Genomic DNA, 21794 nt, shown 5'->3' with positions numbered 1-21794 from the left:
CCTGGGATTTGTTCCACAGGGGCTGAGCCAGCCCCATCTGTCTGATAGAGGGGTTAACACCCCATCTCATCCCGCTATTGCTCTCATTACTGGGGCAATTCAGTAATAAGGCTGAGCAAAGTGCTTCGTCAGTCCGAGACCAATGCCCTAGAAGAAAGGCCAAGTAAAAAGACAAAATGAGATAAGCAGGATGCCAAATGCACCGTGAGCCAGCTGATGGTCGCGGCGGGTGGCACGGCTGACCGCAGCTGCCTGGCAGCCCCGTTGCAGCGCCAAGGCAGACCTGACACGGCCTCGAGCTGCAAAATCACTCAGCACATCTCTGACAGCAGCCAAGGCAGAGGGTTTTTTCTGTCTTGCTCATCCTCCTCTTGTTTTCCACTCTCTCTCCCAAAATCTTAACTCCCTTCTGATTTCTTCTGTGTCACTCCAGGTCTTCCCATCACATTAAGTCATCCTTCTATTATGGTAGGATTACTCAACCCCCCTGGTTAACCCTCACCGTTCCCAGTTAGCAGTGCTCAGGCAGGGACACCCCTTCGCAGCAAATGGCTCTGCGGGACCTGCTGCCCGGGGACTCCCTCCTGCACGGCCAACACGTAGCCCGGTGACAAGGGACAACCAGACATCAGATATCTTGCAAGACACTGTCAGTAGTCATTTAATATTTCCAGACGAAAGTCAGGTCTGCCTCGGCCAGGCTGGGATTTGAATGCTAAACCACAGTAACGTGCAGAGATTAAATTCTAATTTCCAACCTTCTTGATACAGACAATCACAAAAGTAAGGTACGATAAGCTTGGAGATGGCCTCTTTTGTGCTCTTAGGGCAATTAACAGAAATAACATAGTAAATAACCACGATATTTCTAATGCCGCAGGATACACACAGGGAAAAGCTCCGCTCTGCCCCAGTAGAGCTCTTATTAACAATTGCCACGCACAGGCAGACAGCAGTTGGTATTTAGTGCCTACCCTGGGAAATGAATTGCTTTCCGCCTGCATCCAGACTGCAATCATCTCGGAGACAAACAGAGCTCTGTGTTACAGCCGCAGCCAACGCACGGACAGCCGGAGGTGGCTGGAAGCTTTGCAACGACATGCCTGGGCAAGGACAAGGGCAAACACCGGCAGCCTGCCGCTGCGGAGGGTCACAGCCTCTCCCACCCTGGGGGGTGATGCATCTTTTTGAGCCATCACCAAATCGCAACCACCGCAGCAGGTATTTAACTCCTGAGATGGATGTCGGCACAAGGATTTATAGACTCAGTGACCACATAGGTGTCACGAGGCTGCAGACCTCGGTCATTGTGATATGACCCAGCAAGGGTCAGAAGATCCACCATGGTCAGGAGCACCCGTGTCCTCCTGTGAGATGCAGGACCCTACCTATAAGCCAGGGCCAAGCATCCCACTGACGAAGCCTGATGGCCTCAGTTCCCAACCCCAGGCAGCCTGAAGAACCCCCAAGAACCAGAGTTTTGCTTTTCTCCATCCCAAACACATGCACGAAGTCTCAGGCCATGCAGGGCAGAGTGGAGAGGTTTGGAAATTGCCTGCTTTCCAGCACAAAGGCGAAGTGATTTGCAACACACCCTGAAATCACAGCACCAGGCAATATCTCAGTCTGGTTTTTGTAGCATTTGCACCATGCGCCGGAAAGCACTTTGCTGCTCTGTCCTTTTTGATCTCCGGACAAATGTGATGTTACAGCCACGTAACATAGGGCAAAATAAAGTCCCATTGACACAGACAGAAGAGATCACCCACTCATGTCTCCCAAAGGTCTCCAGCTCACAAATTCTCTGCTCTTCTGCAGCAGCTACCAGCACGCCTGCTGTGCACGCACACACAAACACATATAGATGGGATTTTAATGAAGAGAAGAGACTGCATAAATCTTGCTCCAGCCTCCTCCCACCGACAGCGGATTTGTGTTGGATGCTCTGAAGAGACTGTTTGTTGCAGGAGCTACAACTTCTCCTATCGCTCGCCCACAAGCTCCTGGCAGCAGCAGAGGATTCTCATCCACAAACATTCATTCTCTTTCTGTTTTCAAAAGGAAGGGCACATTATTCATGCACCGGGCTTCCCCCTCGTGAAAACTCCCTTTTTTTTTTTGCTTCACAAGGGCTTTGTAAAGAAATGCAAGCAGGCACAGCAAGCAAGTATGAAAAATCAGCACCCAGCATTCCTCCAGGACAGAAATGTTTTGTGCCCCTGATGAAATTAGGAGTGGGATGCTAAAAGATCATTCCTACCAACAAAATAAGGCTGCTTAACCTCCGTAAGTCCATCACTAAATCAAAACACCCTTCTCTTCTGTTTTAACAGGTCTCTGTACCTGGCTGCCTAGCACAATGGAGAACATCCAATCCACAAGTAACCATTGGTTAAAAACTACTGCGGCCTGATGGAGCCTCCTGACTTCCAAAAGCTGTCCCAAACTATTTGTTTGCACTTCCAGCTGGGTATTTTCAAGGTGATTTCTACCAATTTCACATCAGAGGGTCTTAAGAGAGCACAGGGGTGTTCAGGCTGACTCCCAGGTGTAAAGGAGGACCCCGAAGCATTCTTCCTTGGTGAAATACAATTTACTGGTGTGTTTCCACACCTCCTTTAATACCATGGAAAACCAAGCAAGCAGCGATGCTGCGGTTGGAGGGGGTAAGCAGGTTTGGGAAGAGCCAGGATGGGCAGCCCTGGGTATTCAGGTTCTACAAATGGGAACTGGGAGCTCTGCCTCCCACAGAGGCGAAATACCTCCAAATTATTGCTATGCTGATCCTGAAAAGAAAGGAGAAAAGCACATTTTCAGCTGCCTCCAGGAGCAAGGGACCATGCCAGAGCCTTGTGGGGCTCCACTCAAACCCCATCAGCATGCTGTCTCGGGCATGCCTGCCAAACTTTCCGTATCCCTGCTCCTGTTGAATATTTTAGCAGGTTTCCACAGCATCAGGCTTGATGCTCCAGTAATGCCTTTTGCAAAGCACTGGGCAAAAGCCCAGGGCAGCATGGGTGAGGTGGACTCCCGCATCCCACCACAGCAGGATGCAAAGGCAATGGGAGATGCTCGCAAGTGAGGAACGAGGGGTCCAGGAGAGGTGTTTGTGCTTCCCCTTTCAGGGTTAAAAAGGAACACGTTGCTTTTATAACTGACCAGGGTCTTGCTCAGCAAAAAGCAACTTGTCACACTCTTCCACTCTGAAGAAAAGGGGGTTTAGCTTTCCATGCAGACAGGGAGCAAGGTGGCCTCGTCCCAGGCACACAGCACCCTTCTGCGGGGAAGACATAGTGGGAGAAAACCTATGCTCTGCATTTTCCCTTGTGAAGCCGATTCTTGCCTCCACAAAGCAGCAGACATGGCCCCATCCTCCTCCCTGGCACGACTGCTTTGGCAGTGTCTATTTTCCCAGCCCAACAGATCCAGCCTGTGGATGTGCAAACCCAAGCTTAAACCCCAAATGTCCCCAGTCCCAAATGCACCGTGGGCCTGAGTGCAGGGGACAAGGCAGGAGCTGGAGGAGGATGAATCAAGCAGGATTTTTGCCCTCGGTAGGAGTATTTTATGCCACGCCGATGCAGCTGGCATCTGATGGATATGGCACACTGTGGGCACTGGGCCAAACCCTGCAGATACCAGGGGCTGGAGGTATCAGCCCTTTAACCCAGGGTTTACCTTCCACCTCAGGCTACCAAATATCTTCTCTGACTTGTTGCTTCATCAGCAGCTGCTGCAAAACAAGGTCTCACAGAGATTAACTCGCACTCGGTTCCTACCCAGGCGCTGCCGGTGCCGGAGGGATGCAGAAAGCGAGAGGAAAGGGTTGCTGCATTTTCAGCCCTGCTTAGGCTGGGAAAATCAAAGAAAACAAACGTGACATTCTGTCTTACTTTATCGTGCATAGCCCTGTAATTTGCACATATTACATGGAGGAGTACCTATTATGCAGGGGCTTTTACACCCTCAGTGCGGTTCCCATTGAGGCAGGGCCACAGGCAGTAATTTCGCTGCAGAAATGTATGGCAACAGAGAAAAAAATACCTGTTTGTTGCTTTCACCCTATTCATACCAAACCTCACAGAGAGACAGCAAATGACAGCTACTGTCGGATGCTTTTATGATTAAATATATCCCCATCTCAGAGAATTACAACCCATTCGAGACAACTTTCCTAACCTGTCCCAAGAGAAAAATGATGGCTTTGAAGTTGCAAAACTGTTCAAGTCAGAGAAAAATCAACACTGCCCAAATGGTAAGCCACAAGCCAAAATGTGCGAGGCTGCCAGACCCCCTTTGCTGAGGAATCAGGGGCTCAGCCTTCGCACTGGCAATGACATATCGAGGTTATGCACGAGCAGGGCATCCCCATGGGTGCTTGGTTCAGTCCCTTAGGTGTGTTAAGAAAACAACCAAATAGAAAATTAGGCTTAGACTTTAAGAGAATGAAGAAAATAAGTACCTAATATTCGGGTCCTAAATCCATATGCAGGCTCCTGAGAAGAGACCTGACTTTTCCAAATGCAAAGACCTCAGTGGCTCCCAGCACGCTCGTGCCACCTTCTTCAAACACTGCAGCTCTGCTTTCTCTTCACTGACCTTGTCCCTTCCTACCAGTTATCTTAAGAACCCAATGGCTATTGTGGTAAAACACAATAAATTAATACAAACAAGAATGCTCCTCCAGTGCTTTAGGAGCAATGTCATTGTTCTGCAGACTGCCATGTTAGAATAATGCATAACGAAGCAGGAATGTGATTTAGCACTGACTAGCGCTGCTTGTCGAGCAGAGATGAAAGAATACTCTGTTTAAACTGGAATTTAATTGAACAAGATCTAGTGCAACGAAGCAATAACAGGGCTTTTGGACTGGAATGAAGGAGAGAGACAGCTCAGAAAGCCTGTAAATGAGGTGGCTGCTGCTAAGGGACGGGGGAAATGCAGTAGGGAAAAATCATAGCAGCAGAGATGCAAGAAACTGCAAGAAGAAAAGTGAACAATGTGGCATCCTGTTGAACGACGTGACATCCCACTGAATGATGTGACATCCCACTGAATGATGTGACATCCCATTGCAGCGAGGCAGCGACAGGTCTAGATCCGACCCGCTTTGGAGCCCCAGGTTGGGCAGCGCAGAGCAACTGCGTCCACTTCTTTTATCGGGAGGATGGATGGTGTTAACAGGCAGGTAACGACATCTCCATTTCACCAAGAAATTCAGCTGGATAAAGGTATGTATCTGTTCCGCAGCCCATAACCGAAACTCCCTACCCTAGCTGGGTACCTACAGAAGTTGTGTTTGCATTATCACTACAGAATTTGGCCCATAGTGTGATCTGTGATTCAAGTGATCCGTGTTGACAAGCTAAATATGAAAAATCCTATGAAACTATGCCCTGCATGCACAGTACCCACATGCAGCAGGCAACATGCAGGCAGAGCTGGTTTCCATACCAGCATGTACATCTCAAAGAAGGGCAACTCTTGGATTTAGAAAAAAAAATACAGATAAATTATATTCCTGGTGTTACCAGAGCCAGCAAAGAATGTTGTCCTTTTTTAAGACCTTGTTTAGACCAACTGTGGGCATGATTTACATAAAAACTTGGGAAATAATTAAGATTCTCCATCAGCCATAGGAATGAGCCGGTATTTGCTCATGCACGGCTGTGGGAAAGTCAGCCAGCCGCTCTGCAGCGCTCCCTGCACAGAAAAACAGCAAACAGCCCCTTTTCCTGCGAATCCTCATCGGGCGCATTCTTGGTTTGGCTGTGGAGCAGATCTCATACCAGGGCTGACATTCCCCTCACCCTTGTGCTGTGCTAAATGCTCCCAGCTGCTGCCCACATCTGCATCGTGTCCGAACCCGGCATCCAGGCTGGCCCCTCCACCAGCAAAAAGGACAAGTGGCAAAGGAAAGAGAGTTGGCTGGAGCTAAGCAAAACCACCCAAAAAACCCATGTGAACTGAGAAAAAAAAAAAAAAAATCAGATCCTTGCTCTTCACATGTACCAGCACTGCAGGGAGGATTTGCATGAGCAAGTACCAGGAGCTCTGAGACATCAAATGGTTTTAGGAAGTGAAGAAAGTGTCACGTTGGCTCACCCTGGTGTGGACAACCCCCGTAAGCTCTGTACCAGCCTCAGGGCAGGCATGGGCTTCTTTTTGGGGGTTTCTCTGCTTATCGCAGAGCAACAGCAGAGTTAAAAAATCCACGAATTTAGGTCCAGACTGACTCCATTTAATTCCAGCGCTCTCAAACTGAGCTGCTTCACCCTAAATTCTTCCATGCCTCGCACTCCAGTGGCATCAACAGGAACTGTGTGTGAAAAAGGGTTTTACCTGATGTAAAATAGGGCTAGATTTGGAGTTACGATATGAATAATCGATATTGCTTCACATGCTGCCCACATCCCCTCCCTGGTGCATCCCTGGCTCATCGCTATCACTCCTGTGCACAGCAGCAACACGGGCAGCAACCAAAGCGAATGCACCAGCCACGACTCGCCGGGGATGGGAAAGACACAGCAAAGCCAGGGAGGCCGTTTCCCTTGGGAAACACCTCCTCCCTCCCCACGAAGCACACAAGCCCGTGCTCCAAAGCAATTACGGGCGCGCGGAGCTTTGATTACCAGTTTTGCTTTTGTGATGCTGAAGGCAAGCGCTTTGGCAGCAGGAGGAGCAGGGAGATTCCAGGATCTAATTCAACACTTGCTAGTTAAATGCTGGACTGTAATCGTGTCCCTAGGCAAAGCCAGAGATGTACAAATTACTTTAGCAGGCTGGTTTCATCCTCCTGCTATTGGCTACCCTATCAGGCAAAATGCTGATTTTCATCCTGGATGTTTAATATAAATATATGCAATTCAGTGCGAGGCACGGAGAGGGAGACAGCAAGTGAGAGACAGACAGATTTATAATATGCAAAAAAAATAAGGTCTTTTGGCACAGGTTTGGGTGCTCTGGTGCCAGGCAGCATAGGGCAGCCAATGCTGAGAGCTTCTCCCTCGATTTAGCTCTTTCTGTGCACACACAGGCTGAACGTGATGCCTGGGGTGAGATGGAAATGGAAAGCGCTAGTCTCCCCCTCTGCCTACGCGGCAGGCTGTCTGGCCGTAGCATGACCGACCAAAAAAATCAGCTCCGGTTCTCTCTATCATTTGTCCCCATCCTCCTCCTCCGGCTGTTCTGCTTCCCATTATCACCTGTAACGAATACAGCAGTTGCGGAATAAAGAAAAGCAATTTTCCCTCGTAATTATTTTGCCGCATTTCTGGTGAGACCAATTACAGCTATTTGGCTTTGCTCAGCGCTCGGTCGAGCTGCGCCCATGTGCGGGGCTCTCGCTCACCGTGCCAGCGAGACCTCGGCAGAGGTACCGGGGGGCCCCAGGACGGGCTGGTCCAGGAGGGACTGATCCACACCACTCTTTGTGGCTACATCCCCCACTACCCAATGGAAAGGCCAACAGCGAAGAATGGATGCTATCCCACTAAAAATTTGACTGTGGGCATCCGAGGAGGTGGCAATACAGTGACACGCAGAGGCCACCACCCCTTCGCTAGCCCTGAGCAAGAAGAGAGAAACATCCCACTAGTGTCCGAGACCCCCTTGATCCCACAACTGAGGAAACCTTTTAATCAAAGGGAGGCAACAAAGTTGCACTAATGCATCTATCTCCTACAAGTGCACTCCCCACCGCTCCGGATCGTAAGGATAATTAAATTCCGATTCCTTCCCAACCCCTTCCAACATGTCTAAGCCAGCTGCAGGGCACAGGGGACTGCGGAGCATCGGGAGATGGGCGCAGCTGTGAGCCTGAAGAAATGATGCCTCTTAATGAAGCCACGGCACAGATTACGATGTGTGTGTTTCTGCTTGTTACGAGCCAGTGCTCTAACGAGCGTGTCTCTGGCAGATGGGACCCAGGAGCACAATGCATCCCAAAGATACGGATTTCTAATTAACAAAGTATTTTCGAGTAATTCCACAGCTCTGGACTGGGAGTTCTCCGTGACAGGTTCCACCGCCCCTGCCGTTGTGCTGCAATCCCTAATTATCAGCAGGGAACCAGGGACAAAGCCAAAATACTCATTACAAGGTCAAGAATCACCGTGCAGGAGACAAAAGACCAGATTTCCACATCCAAAGGTTACACGCTTCCTGCGGATGGATCCTCCAGGCAGGTTGCAACACAGGACAGGGGATGGCTCCAAATTGTCCCTTTCTGACCCCAAAGTTGTCTTGCAGGAGAGTCAGAAGACTTCCTCTCCAACAAGAAAGAAAGAAAATGAAAAGAAAGAGCAAAGAAAGAAGGCGAGCGAAGAAAAAGAAGAAATGGCTTAAGAAAGCGTCATTCGCATGGCGCAGCCTGCAGACGTTACAAGGTCGGTACTGCAGGGAGAAGGAGAGGAAGGAAAGGAAAATCCATCATCTCCTCTGCAGCAGCCCCTGTCTTGTTTTCCCAAGCCGGGGCCAGGAGTGGCAGGAAGAGCAGCCTTGGGGCTCGTCCTGGCGAGCGGGGTTCACGCGTGCATCTCGTCCCAGCAGGAGACACGTTTTCCTCTGCAGACCTCTAAGGAAGGCAATTTCTCACACCTCGTCATTTCCTCGAGGCGGCCGGACTCACATATAGCTCTCAGGAGGACACCCCAGTTTTAGGGCCCCGAAGCCCCCCGAGCAGGCACCTCTTTCTGCCTATAACCTCCCGTCAAGAGGAACCATCGTATGCCATGCTGTGGGCACCGCCGTGGGCTTTCCTCGGACTTTACCGACCTCGTTGCAAATCACGAGTAATTCCAGGGAAGCTTGAAGGATTTTGGAGGGATAAAAAGGTGATAAGAGGAGACTTGAGCCCCATACATGACTGATATCACCACGACAGGCAGGATAAAACAGGCTTTGAACAATCAACCCCCCTGCTGTGAGCGAGGCTTCATCTGTGCTGCCCAAGCTTTCGGCTTTAATTTTCAACCCCCCAAGGAAGAGCCTTGGCAGAGGGGGCAAAGGCTTGCAAGGCACCTGTGAACCTGCTTTCAGGGCCACCCGCAGTGCAGGCAGGCTCGTGGGCTGATCGCTGCACTTTTTGTGAATAATTCATACCTCTTAAATCACTATTGCAACACAACAGCACGCGCTCACAGTGCGTTTTCCAATGCTTTTCTGTTAATAACCCATGACTGAAAATATTGCCAGAGCCCCCTGCGCTTTGTCCATGCTATAACCAAAGGCCTGTTGTCACGGTTATGAATTTAACCCAAAAACAAGGACAGAGCCTTTCCTTTTAGAAAGACAGCTCTTAACACCTGAGCTCTGCCCCAGACCAGCCGCTGGCTGCGTAGTGCAGGGGGCCACCGAGGAGTTGTCTCTGAACATCCAGGAGAGATATCAAGTGAGCCCCGGGCTCTAACAGGAGCAGTTAATCCACAGACTGGTGCGATCCCACAGCACAAGTCCCAGACTTCCCAGGTGCCGGGTTGCACTGCTTCTGTGCGTGCACAAACGGGGATTTTACAAGGGTAGCCTCCAATAAATCAAAATAAACCTTATCCTAATTACAAGGATTGTCCATAGCTACTTACCAAACACCTTCTCCATGGGGGCACAGTCAGTCTCCCCAAAAACTGGCACACAAGGAGGGAGAGGAACAGGAAGAATGGGAACTTTGAAGAAAACTCAGGAATTGCTTGATTTATCGGCTCTGTTTAGTTTCTAAACGAATAGCAACCAGCCAAGCAAAGGAACGGTACAAGATGCAGCACGATAAAACCAGCTACAGAAAGAGCTGGGAAAGTATTCCCACAGGCTTCATTTTTATTTCTGATAAAATGGGCCTGTTCTCTCCTACTCCACCAACCAAAGTCCCTCTTCTATCACCACACCAAGCTGAAGCTCTTCCCTGCAAAGAGACCAATGCAAAGAGGGGCTCTGTAGCTCCCTGGTCATTAGAGCCAGAGCACTGATGGGTTGTGGATGGCCAACAGACACACAAAAAAGGGTGGAAACATAATATTTGAAAGTTCCTGCAACATCTGACAGCAGGGCTGGGTCGAGCCATCGCCAACACCTGGGAACAAGACCCCATTACTCCCTTGGAGGCATCAGAGGGCGCTTGCAAACCCCAACCCAGAGCAAGGGGCTCTGGGGAAACACCCGCTGGCTGTTGGTTGTGGAAGGAATTCCCTATCAACTAACAGGCAGGCGAAATCAGAAGCATCCCTAACGGGGTAATTGCTGACGCATAAATAAAGCAGTGGGTGTTCAAGCACAGGGCAGACAAGACAGACATTCTCTCTATTCTCCACATGTTCTCTATATTATGGCATTTAGACCTTAGCAAAGGGTTGACTTTAACTTCTAGCAAAGGGTTAGCTTCAACTCACAGCCGCTTCCTAAATGAGCATCTAAACCAGAAACCCAGGCAAATCCCATCCTACAAACCCTCACCGGGGCAGAGCCAGCAGCCAGCGCCATGTGTTCGCAGCCCCAGGGTCGTTGCTGTGCGGTCAGGGCTCGTTTACGGCCGAAACCTCACCCCTGCTATTAAAACCATGAAAAACCTCAGCTATTTCCCGGCTCTTCCAAGGAAAGGCAAGCATTACAGCAGGCTTGTAAGATAAAGCCTCGCAAATCTCTGGCATGCGGACGCACTCACACAACTGCTCCAAGCTGATAATTAAGGACAGGGATTGGTAATTAAAGACAGAGTGGCACAAAGCACTTTGCTTTAAATTTTTTCATTTTCCAGAATTTCTTGTCTTTTGGGCTGTAAAGAGCTCCTCACTGCCACATCAGCATAACTTTAATAATGCCCTGATGGGATGACAAGGGGTGTGCATTTCCTATGCTAATTAAGAAAAAAACCCACGAGGGTAACTGACCTCCCAGGTCATTACCCAGCCCTGTGTGCTGAGCCCAGCCCGTGGAGTACAGCTTTGCAGCAAGGAGACCCAACGTGCTCCCTCTATTTGTGCCGCTTTACGGAAAAGAGCAAATTATAGTCATCAATACAACCTTAAAAACGCTCAACACACAGAAGTACGGTTACCATTGCTAATGAAATGGAGGCGTTTCTCCACATTTGACAACAGGGTGCAAGGATGCTGAGACAGATCTCCAGGAGACATAGTCCTAATCCTATTTGGCCATGCAATTCTTTATTCCCTTGTGTCTGTTTTCCTCCTGGGTCTGTTTTCCTTCTCTCTTCTTCTCTTTTTAGACTAAGTTTTTTCACTGGATTAGTCTCCACTATCGCTACAAATAGCATCTACTATGACAGGAACCAAAACTCTCTTGGGGCCGTGAGCCAGCACCTGGATACAAATCCTGACTCTGCCAGATTGCGGCTTCTTTTGTACTTCTCACTTCCTTGAACAAAAATAATAAATATATAATGCATAACATCATAGAAAACAAGGAGCCCTTTCCGTTCCCATCAGCCTCATCCACAGGGTTTTCAGCTCCGTGGATCCAGGATGTCGGCAGCCGGGATGCTTTGCTGAGGACCCAGGCAAGGGGAGGACTGGGATCATTCACTCCCTATTTTTAATCCAACAGTTCCCTTCATGCAAACACGCTGCAAGCCACGGTGTGCATGGTGACACATGCCTGTACATTAATTACCAGCTAATTAGGATGTTTTGGAGCAGTTTGTCTCCTGCTCTCCAATGCCCAGCGTGGGGATGTTTGGAGGATGGATGGTTCAAGTTTTCCAGCCGGTCCCCCCTCCCTGGGCACTACCGCGCTGCTCTCCTCTGCAACCGGGATGTAATGGGGAAAGGAAAATGGAAAAGGAGGGAAACACCTCTGGGTGAGCATAGAGCAACCTGATAACACAACCATGTATGGGGGAAATGCTGGTGAGATTGGAGACAACTGAAGATTTTGGAGCTTGTGGCAAGCTAAGAAGGTTTTGACCTCTTGGTTCCCTCACAGCCCTGACTAATGGTTTTAAGCACTTTCCTTCATCGCGGTGGATTTGTTCCTCCTGTTGCTGCACGTGTGCAACAGGCAGCTCCCACCGGCACCCACGTTTGCACACCACAGCCAAAAGCATTGTGGAAAAACCCCTTTCCTGCTCTCCTGAGCCTGCAGGTGGCCCCAAGGGTGCAAGAACCGAGGAGGGGACAGTGACCCACCGGGGTGACGGAGGCTTTCAAAAGCTGACTCACCAGGACTGCGGCTTCCTCTTCATGATGCCCTGGCGTCTCCACTGCGAATGGGGGCTGAGGTGGTAGGTGAGCTGCCGGCAAAGCTTCTCCATGGCCCCGAGGGAGTCCCCCTCCTGCAAAGACAAGGGAGGGATGCCAGGTCAGGCGTCTGCAGCATTGCCATCACACCCACAGGATGCTCCGACCCCAGAGCGGCTCCCTGCTAGGTGCCGGCAAGCCATAAGGGACTACGCTAAAAATTGCATAGGAAGGGGGAAAAAGAAACCCCACCGATTGCTAAGGTGCTGCAAGGCCGGGGCATTTCACCAAAGGCCAACCCCGTCTTGCACACCCGTGGAAATTGCTGCTGGAGAATGAACGCAGGGGTGCACAAGTCCTGCCTGGTTAAGGATGACGAGGTCCCTTCTTGGGTGCTGTGCTGGAGTTCAGGGGATCCACGTGGCAGGGTCGTCTCTTCGCAGTTCGTGCAGCAGCAGCACCGTTATCATTTGACGCTACACGCTACATAATAGCTTTCAGCACTAAAGTTTTACAGAGATTGATTAAATAAACCAAACAACCCATCCATTACCGTCAAAACTGCTTTACAGAAGAGCAAACGCTAAGAGGCTTTGTGAGCTGATGGAGATCTTGGGAACAGTGCTCATCAGAAACTCTCAAAACATCTATTTATTAGGAAAAAAAGCAGCTTCGAGGAAAACGGGGATTTTGGCAGAGTTCCCAATTCTGATGAAAATTCCCACCCAAAAGGACAGTGGCTTGGACAACCTTTAACTCTGAAAGTTTCTAAGAATTTGTTCTAGAAATTTTGGTTCCTAAAAATAAAACACGAATACCAGTTATCTGGACTGTTCAGTCATGTTTCATTTCAAGATCTTTATATACTAGAGGCATAATATGACACCCAATAATGTAAACCACCTGTCTGCCCTGCCTGGCTTGCTCTTTGATAGGTCACAAGCAGAGATTAACCTGACCTAAAGAATAATAATGATAAAAAAAAATAATCAAGATATGACAATTTGTGGCATCTGCCTGGTTTTATGAAATTGCTGCATCATGAAGCATCTTAGAGAAGACACAGAAACCGAATAGGAAGCCCTAAAATAAGCAATCAGCCTGGGCTCAGCTCACCACTGCTCTTCATTCACACTGATTGCTCAGGATTTTGCTGTGTGCAGGGATGAGCTGGGAAGGGATGCTGAGGAAGATGCTGCATCTTCTCTGCCTGGACACCCAATTACTGCTGCCTTCACGTCCTCCCTTTGAGCCCGAGTGCCCCGACGAAGCTGCGAGCCTCACGTTTTGTGCAGCCTAATTTATGCAATGTATTCTCCCACCTCACCTCCAAGTCAGCAGAGCGGGACCGGCCTTATAAAGACATTATAAATATTGAATCAACTAAGGAGCAATAGAGATTTTGACAAATCACCTCTGGGTGTGCAGGGAAACAATTACAGCAGATTTTGGCAGGGTAAAAAAAAAACAAACCACAAAACCAGGACAGAAAGGGCATATCTGCAGATTGCTGGAGCAGAAATACCAGGGTAGGACTTGTGGGTCTTTAGCTTCTCTGTTCAATCCAGTCTGCAAGACACAAAGCCTTGACAGAAATTGGGGTAGTTTATTCCCAGACATATCAAGGTGCCTACGCGGTGACTACCATTAATCAAAAGCTGATTCAATTCAGGAGCAATGCTCGCCCAGCTCCAGCTGTGCTAACCGGCAGCAAAGCGACGGCACCAGCACTCGCCCCCTCCATCGGGCACGCAGTGACAGGTGATTTTGGCAGCTCAGGTAGAAAAACTCAAGATCTACAGATAGTGGCAGGGCACGGTGTATGGAGAACACCATGTCAGCACAAGCTGGAAACAGCGCAAGTCAAGAGCCGTTTCACATCTGAGCGTCGCAAGCGTTTGACGGCCGTACCTTCTGTTTCCCAGTTTGCGGGGAAGGAAATATGGGTTTAACAGCATACTTAAACCCATACTTTTCAACACCTCATTTATCACCACGCTTGACTTGAAAGAAGGGTTTTAATCCCGCAAATTTCAATGGGACGTCAGTCTATGCTAAACCTCAGGCATGCCAAAATCTCCCCTCCCGCTGGCGACCCTGCGGCAAGAAATAGCTACCACTCTAGGCTTGGGGATGGATGAACCCTAGGAAGCTCAGCCTGTCAAATTAGCACAGAAAAAATAATAAAAGAGAAGGGTTTTTTTCATGTTTTCCACTGGAAGCTCTGGAAACACATTGCAGCAATTCTTTAATCAAAGCCTCAAAAGATTTTGGGAAGGCAACAGCATACACTGCTTCCTCTAACTGCTCTCCATTTGCTCTCTGCCAGCAACACCTTCCTCACTGTGTAACTGGCATCCCTAATGCGAGAAGAAAACACCATGAATTTTGACACCTATCGTATTTTTTTTACCTTTGTGTAACATCCACAGCAAGCTGCCTGGTGCTATCAGCTTTCATTAAATCTATTTTTTTCAGCTGTTACCCTTGCAAAGCATTGCAACAGCCCCTGAAATAAGCGTCCACCCTCAGCGCTGTGCGGGGGTTTCCATCTCTGAGCCCTCAATGCATCATGTGGAAAAACTCTTGTTAAAAAGTAAACAACGTGCTAAAATGCTGTGGAGTAAGCAGCCACCGTGTTGCAATTCAGCGCTGCAAATTGCCTCCAATATAATCCTGAAAGAGACAACTGAAATTGTCTCTAGTATTATCCCAACAACTAAACTGCCAGGGAAGTGAAACGATTCACAAGAGGCATGTGGCAAAAAAGCTGAGAAAGTAAAGGAAACAAGTTTTTGCTGGTACAAATGTGGCACGACCACCTTCTCTCTCCAGTAAGTGATTTTTTTCCCCAAGCAGCGTGCTCCCGCCGGCCCTTGGTGCGCGGCTGCCAGACCTCCTGAGCGGTGTGTCCCGATGGTTGGTGGAAGCTCAGACCTGAACTTCACATCAAGCCACTTTCGGAGAAATTCAGCCCAAAGAAACCTCCTCAACACAACCCAGCAATTCGTCCATCAACACCGATACAGCACATCGAGGGCTCCAAAGAAAGATGCCAGAGCAGGGCAAAGCGTATTTTAATCCTTATCTCTCTACATCGGTGGCCACAGCCAGCTCATCCTTCACATGGTCATCCCACCAGGCCACTCCTTCAGCCCTTTTTTCTTCACAAGCAAGCTCGACTCAGAAGCCCTGCCGGTACTGGGCTACTTCTATTTTGGGGTTTTAAAATGTGATTTAGAGAACATGACTTCTGCACACAACATCTCATGCATCTCCTTCTGGTCTGGGTACCGTACGAGGGTATAAGCCAGCCACAAAACTATGGTCTTTTCCACACTGCTCTGTAGTGGTCTGTAGATAAATACCCCAGTTTAGCACTGGGATAAACAAACAGCCCATTTCAGAGCCTTCATGAGACATGCTATTTTGGGGTCAGGATCCTTGCTTCTGCACATCTCATTCTCATCTGCCCATGGGTGAGACGCAAACCTCTCTGCTTCAGGAACCCATGTCTTTTAGGTACCTTCCTAAAACCTCTGCAATTCCTCCCGAGAGCTTTGGGGGAGGCTCCAGAGCAGCCCCAAGCCTGAGCCCCGGCGTACGAAAGCTGAAAGCTGTCCCGGGTCGCACAAAACACGCGCGCAGAAGAAGGGATTTAGCCGATGCGGTGCCAAAGGCAGAGCTGGACGCTCGTCTTACGGTCTAAACAAAGGCTTTTTCGCTGTTTATGATCCAAGTCTATCAGGAAATAATTGAAGCTGACGCACACCCTGGTGGGACTGAGCCCAAGAGCTTATTAGAAAACTGAGTCAGCTTAAAAAAATCAGCCCAGCTTGCTCATGTTGACAAAGTTTTAACCTCACTGCCCAGCAAACAGGGAGAGCACTGCATGCGGGGCTGCCAGGAGAGCCGGGGGATAGTGTATTACACCGGCAGGAGCGATGATGCTGAGCACTATCCCCGTCGGCAGCCGTAGGCTTCCTGATGCTGTGCCAGCATGACACCATGACGCTGACTCTGATGCAGGGTAACGTGCCTGCTCTCCATCCAGCACACTCCTCTCTGCTCTGTACCATCAGCATCCTCGGGCACGATGCAAGAGAAGACACAAACTCCATCGGGCAGGCAGGTGCTGCCGCCGTCCTCCCTTGCTGCTTCCAGTGATTAATCATTTCCCACAAAACCAAAAGCAATGGCCAAAAGGTCTCCCTGCCCCACCTACATCAGTCTATATCACATCACTTACGTAAGGTCAATATAAGGCTGGGGTTTTTTTGCGGTCAGAGGGTGCATGAGTGGCAAGGCAGACTTACCTCAACCTGCAGAAACTGAAACCCACAGCACTGGGTTTTGGCAAACACTATTGTGCCCTTTCCGTAGAAAGGACAATAATCAAGCACAAGACATATACAACGAGAGCTGCCATTTTCACTAAGCATATTATCTTACCACCAGAACCAAACTGCAGCCATAATCATTCCTGAAAAAACACGCAGGGATGAATCTCTAGCAAAAGCATCACCAGCGATACCATGGAAGACCTGGTCCCTTCTAGCATCAGGCATTCACGGTGCACGTGCGTGGGAACGTGCATTCGTTATTCTGGTTTCCAAGCTCTGGGAGGAAAACTGCAAAGCATCTCAGGGTTGGGGAGATGGGACAGACCACACAGAGTTCAGCTTTCCCAGCTGACGATGCTGTCAGGAAAAAGCGCATTTCACAGAGCTGGCATATGTCCTTTCTCTTAGCCCTACACTCACAGGCCAGCTGACAAATGCTGGTAAGATGCTGGTGATGAGCCCTCACCTGAGCTCCCTTCAGATCCATCAGCTACACATCTGGAAACATCTATGAGTTTGCAAAAGCTCTCCATGCTGTGGTCTTGTGCACGCCCGTACACCTCCTACATCAACAGGGAGAGAAACCTGTGCCACGCACGCAGCAAAACTGCTTTGAGGAGCACCCAAACGGGGGGCAAAGCCTCTCTGCAAGGAGCAAGAAAGCTGTACAGCACCCTCTTTCCTTGTCACTCATCTTGGCTGCTCAGCTGGAAAGCTTTGAGGAGAAGATTTGCCTGACAGAGCACATTTATGCAGCACCCTGGCTCTCAAGCAAGACTCATGGAGCCCGCAAAGAGCAAGCCCAGGTGGTGCAAGCATCAGCTCAGAGAAGCAGTTTTTGGGCAACGTCTCGGCTTCTTACTCCACCGCATCCTCTCCAAGCTGGCAGAGACCCAGCGCGCTTCCCGGCCATCAGGCACGATGCTGAGCACGGGACAGAGGAGGGATGAGGAGGAAAGCTGCGAGTAGAAGCTCTTCCCTGCAAAGGGCCCCTTTCCCCGTCGTTCCTCCTCCGTCTTCGCCTGCCCCCAGCCCTCTGGAGAATGAGAGGGCTGCTCGCTGCCGGCAGGAGCCCAGAGATTCATGAGATATTAATCCCTTAACAGATTTCAGCTGGGAGAGGGATTCATGGCACATGCCCCATCTGCGAGCCGCAACCAGCCCCGTGCCAAGGGGATCTCGTTCAACTGGGAAATGAGGGGGAGCGGCACAAGCCGAGCCCCGTCTGTCCCCGCGGCGGAGGGGGTGCCCCAGGCACATGCTGGAGACCACCAGGCTCCTGACCCTGGCTCCAGCCCCAAAAGGAGAGCTCTGGATGAAGGGGATGGAGCAACAGCGCTTGAAATGGGAATCAGTTAAACCCCAGGGATAAATGAGAGCAGGTAAAGGCTGGGAGCCAGGCTCACTCCCGTTGTGTCCTGCTGAACCTGCCCTGGTGTCTGCAGGGGGATCTGTTTTATTCTCACTGATGGTCTCAACCTGCGGCGTAGGAGAGAAACCGTTCGGCCTCTCTCGGCACCCCACGGCAGATCCTGCCCGTGAGGTATCGCCCAGCATCTGTGCACCACCTTTAACCACGAACGAGCGATCCTTGGACGCGCTCCTCGCCGCTCCGCCGGCGGAGGGAGGGGGGGGGTGATTGGAAGCAGAGGGATGACACCATGGGAAAGCAAACATGGGACGAACAGGACCGTGTTTTCACTGGGGATAAATAGCCACGGTGTCGCTGCCTGCCCTTGCATCACCGTGCAGCAACGACTCCTGGGCGATGCAAGGAGGTAAGATTTGTATTCACAAACCAAATTTCAGGGCTGCTCTGAAAGAAGCAGCCTGAGAGCTTGGAGGAGGACACAAAGCATATGAAAGCCTTGTGATAAAGATGTTATTGCAAATTAATTTGTTTTCATTAAGAAATGAATCACCCGCTCCTCCTCCAGCAGCAGAATCCCTGGTGGTGTGCAGAGCCCTGGGGGGGTTGCACCAGGGCCAAACATCGTGTAAAATAGGCCAACATTAATGATTAAAGAGCCCTGGTAAAGAATTCCTGCTGCAGCACAGCAGGGGATTGACCCAAATTAGAACAATTAGCCATTGTCTCGTGTTGGAGGAAGCGACAGGTTTTTTCTCATGTTATTACACAGTCCCACATTTCTGTCACTCGCAATCAATCTCTGGGCAAAAAAAAAGGTGCTGTCCTGCAAATCTTAACATGCAAGAAGTCCCATATTGGCCCTCCCACATCATGATTTTGACTTAATTAAAAATTAATTTTTTTTTTTCCCTTTTCTGTTTCTTCTAAAAAACTTTTCAAACTCGCAACATCTCTCCAGATGCTGCAGGATTTGCAGTTGCCACTCTGATGCATAAAAAGCTCTGTCCATGCACAAACCATTGCAGCCACAGACCAGAGAAACTGCACTCATCCTGGGAGCACCATTCCCTGCATATGAAATATTTGGCGTGGAGACCCCTCAGCCAAGATGTTTGCTTTCCATACAGTTCAGTGGATGGTGACCCTTAAAACATGACCTATTTCATACCCAGAAAATACAGAGAATGATAGATTTCCTTCCAAACCCTCCTCCTTGTTTTATTTGTCTGGAGTGATCCGCTAGCACAATAGGATAATAGTTTGGACCATCAAGCAAAAACAACCAGTTGTGAGGAAAAAACCCCTATGTTCACAATGTAAACAGACTTACTACACAGTTAAAGACATAAAATAGTGAGAGATGCTCTAGGAAGCCCTAGCAGAGATCATCTTCAATGGCTTTGACATACATCACCTCAGTTATTACAAATTAGCAAGAAGCCCAGGAGAGCAAAGCCCCACTAACCCACGCTGATGTAGGGAGAGACTTTGGGGTTTGGAAAAGATGACAACAAAATGAAGAAGAAATGCTATCTCAGCACTGTGAAATGGCCCCATGTACAAAACTTTCACATGCCCGGAGATCCCTAACACGTGCCAAAGCCGATGGGCCACAAGGACCTCCAAATACCTGCTAGGAAGGTGGCAAGAGAAGGCACAGGGACACATCTTGGGCAATTAGTAAGCGAAAGCCATGTCCACCATCCACCAGTGCAGAGCAGCGGAACCTCCCCCACAACCCAGGTCAACGCAGCAGCCGGGAAAAAGGTCTGCCCACCCAAAACCTGCAGCTGCTCCTGCAGCCCCGAAATGGCTTTCCCCAACCTCTGGCACCAGAACGGCATCCTGCTCCCCGGTGCCGGGGCCCCGGGGTTTAATAGAAACCGAATTTACAACGCCTTCCCTTTTGATGTAGTCACGCAGAGCTGAAGTCATCTAATGGCTTTCTGGTTTTCCTTTTTTTCTTTCCTTTCTTCTTTTTTTTTCCCCTCCCCTCCTTGCTTTCAAAGCATGGGGCTAAATTGCAGCCTATTGTTGCATGCAGACATCTGCGCTGCAGCCAGCCCCAGCAAGCCATTGCCAGACTTTCCTTTTGAAGCCCTTACGGAGTTTTCTCCAGCAAACCGTCCTCCTCCTGCAAGACCAGGGGCCGAGGAATTAGGAAAGGCTTTAACTCCCCCATTCCCCTCTCACCGAAGGTCAAAACATGCCAACACCCAGCCGGCAGCGAGCGCTCAGGTTGGTGTGTGATCATCCCACCGCAGGAGACTCGGTGGTTGCTCCTACCTACAACCCCATCCAGGTGGACAAGGGAGAATCCACGCCAGCAACAAACTCCTCTTGCTGCATGGCTGGCCGGTCATTGAGTTCCTTGGGCAAGGCATGAAAATGCACGTGGAAAAAAATCCCCGTTGTGCTGTAGGGAAGAGCTCTCCAGGGAGGTGTCCTTAAAATACCACCGTAAGGATATTGCAATTCCCTTTCCATCGTTTCAGGCTCCTCTGGGAAGAGACCCCTGCGTGTGGGGAATGGTTGATGAGGTGGATGATGCCCAGGCAAGCAGATACGGGCATGGTGGATCTAAGTGATACATCTTGTCCACACAGAGGAAAACAAAATCCAAATAAAGTGACAATAGGGGTTTAAATGGGTCCATTTGACCACCCAATATCCCCGTGCCGAAATTCTTTTGAAAATAAATCAAGGCCATTTTAATTCAAATTAGAGGAGAAACAGAACAAATTTAATAAAGGCCATTTTAATAAGAATGAGGTTGTTCCCAGCTGGGTTCACTGCAACTGAGCTAATCCACTTGATCTTTCCTGAGTTTCCCCAGGTACGCAGCCATGGGGCCAAACACCACCCGTGCTTCCCCTGCTCAAGGTTAGGGCACTCACTGGCAGCAGAGACACTCCGATGGCTTTTGTAAGGGAAGGATGTGCCCCAGAATTAATTCACATTATGAAATGGCCAAGAAAAGACCAGCTGGTCCTGAAAGAGAATGAAGGTCTCGTATATGAGAAGAGGCATTTGGCTTCTTACAGGAAAAATGCGTTTTTTTGGCATGGGAAATTCAGATTTGGGCTTGGTGATCCCTCTCTCAGCATGGCTCCAGCAGCAAGCTGACTGCAGAGTCCGTCCCAAGCTCTGCTTACGTCCCCTCTCCAGCCATCCGCATAGCAGCAGGAGGTTTGAAAAGACAGCAAAACCAAACCAGCTCCTGATGTCCCACTGCAGAAGGGCACTTGGTGGTGGAGCTGGGTCCATGGGGTGCAGGATTCGGGTCACGGACCTGGGAACAGCCAGCGAGGCCCTTGCAGAGCTGTCAAATTACCATGTACAGCCAGTTCCCTTTCTTGGAGGCTCTCTGCCAGGAGAGGAGCATCTCCACCTTGGATGAATCTCTCATTTCTGTTCTGCAATGTTGTGGGTCCACGGGAACTCAACAGGGCTTACAGATGGTCAAAGCCTAGCATCAAATAAGGTACTATATCTTATTTCAAATCACCTAATGTAGGAGTATTTTTGTATAAAACTATCTCAAATATTAGGAAGTGGTTTGTGGGAAATTCTACTGAGAGTATGTTAAAAGATGCACAGAAATAGAAATGCATAGACATACAAGTTGCACAGAAACAATGCAAACCAACCAAACAGCTCCAGATGCTGTTTGGATAAGGAATGTTGTTCATACTGGAAACCTTACTCCCTTCCTTCTTTTTGCTAGGAGATAGGCTTTACCATCAAAAATTCCCTCTTAAAGACAGGCAGAGGTAAAAGTATAAATAATATGCAAAGATGGCTTTTTTTTTTTGAGGAGGAGAAGGACCAGTCTTGAATCAAGCAATAAACTATACTTTGATGAAAGCTTATCAGAAGGTAAAACTTCTC

The 21794-nt window shown here is 49.4% G+C and overlaps 1 protein-coding gene across 1 annotated transcript in view; it reads right to left on the bottom strand.

Annotated features, from left to right (window-relative positions):
• The window catches only part of LRRC75A (leucine rich repeat containing 75A), a 94038-nt gene that overhangs the window by 23363 nt on the left and 48881 nt on the right, over positions 1-21794 (bottom strand). Inside the window, exon 3 of the mRNA XM_010573590.1 lies at positions 12171-12283. Within this exon, the coding sequence (XP_010571892.1) occupies positions 12171-12283 (113 nt within the window). The remainder of the gene's footprint in view (positions 1-12170; positions 12284-21794) is intronic.

This window comes from Haliaeetus leucocephalus, unplaced genomic scaffold (assembly GCF_000737465.1).
Source record: "Haliaeetus leucocephalus isolate CR32 unplaced genomic scaffold, Haliaeetus_leucocephalus-4.0 Scaffold395, whole genome shotgun sequence".
Classification (NCBI taxonomy): domain Eukaryota; kingdom Metazoa; phylum Chordata; class Aves; order Accipitriformes; family Accipitridae; genus Haliaeetus; species Haliaeetus leucocephalus.
The sequence above is the reverse complement of the archived record's forward strand: the minus strand, read 5'-3'. Positions and strand labels throughout refer to the sequence as shown.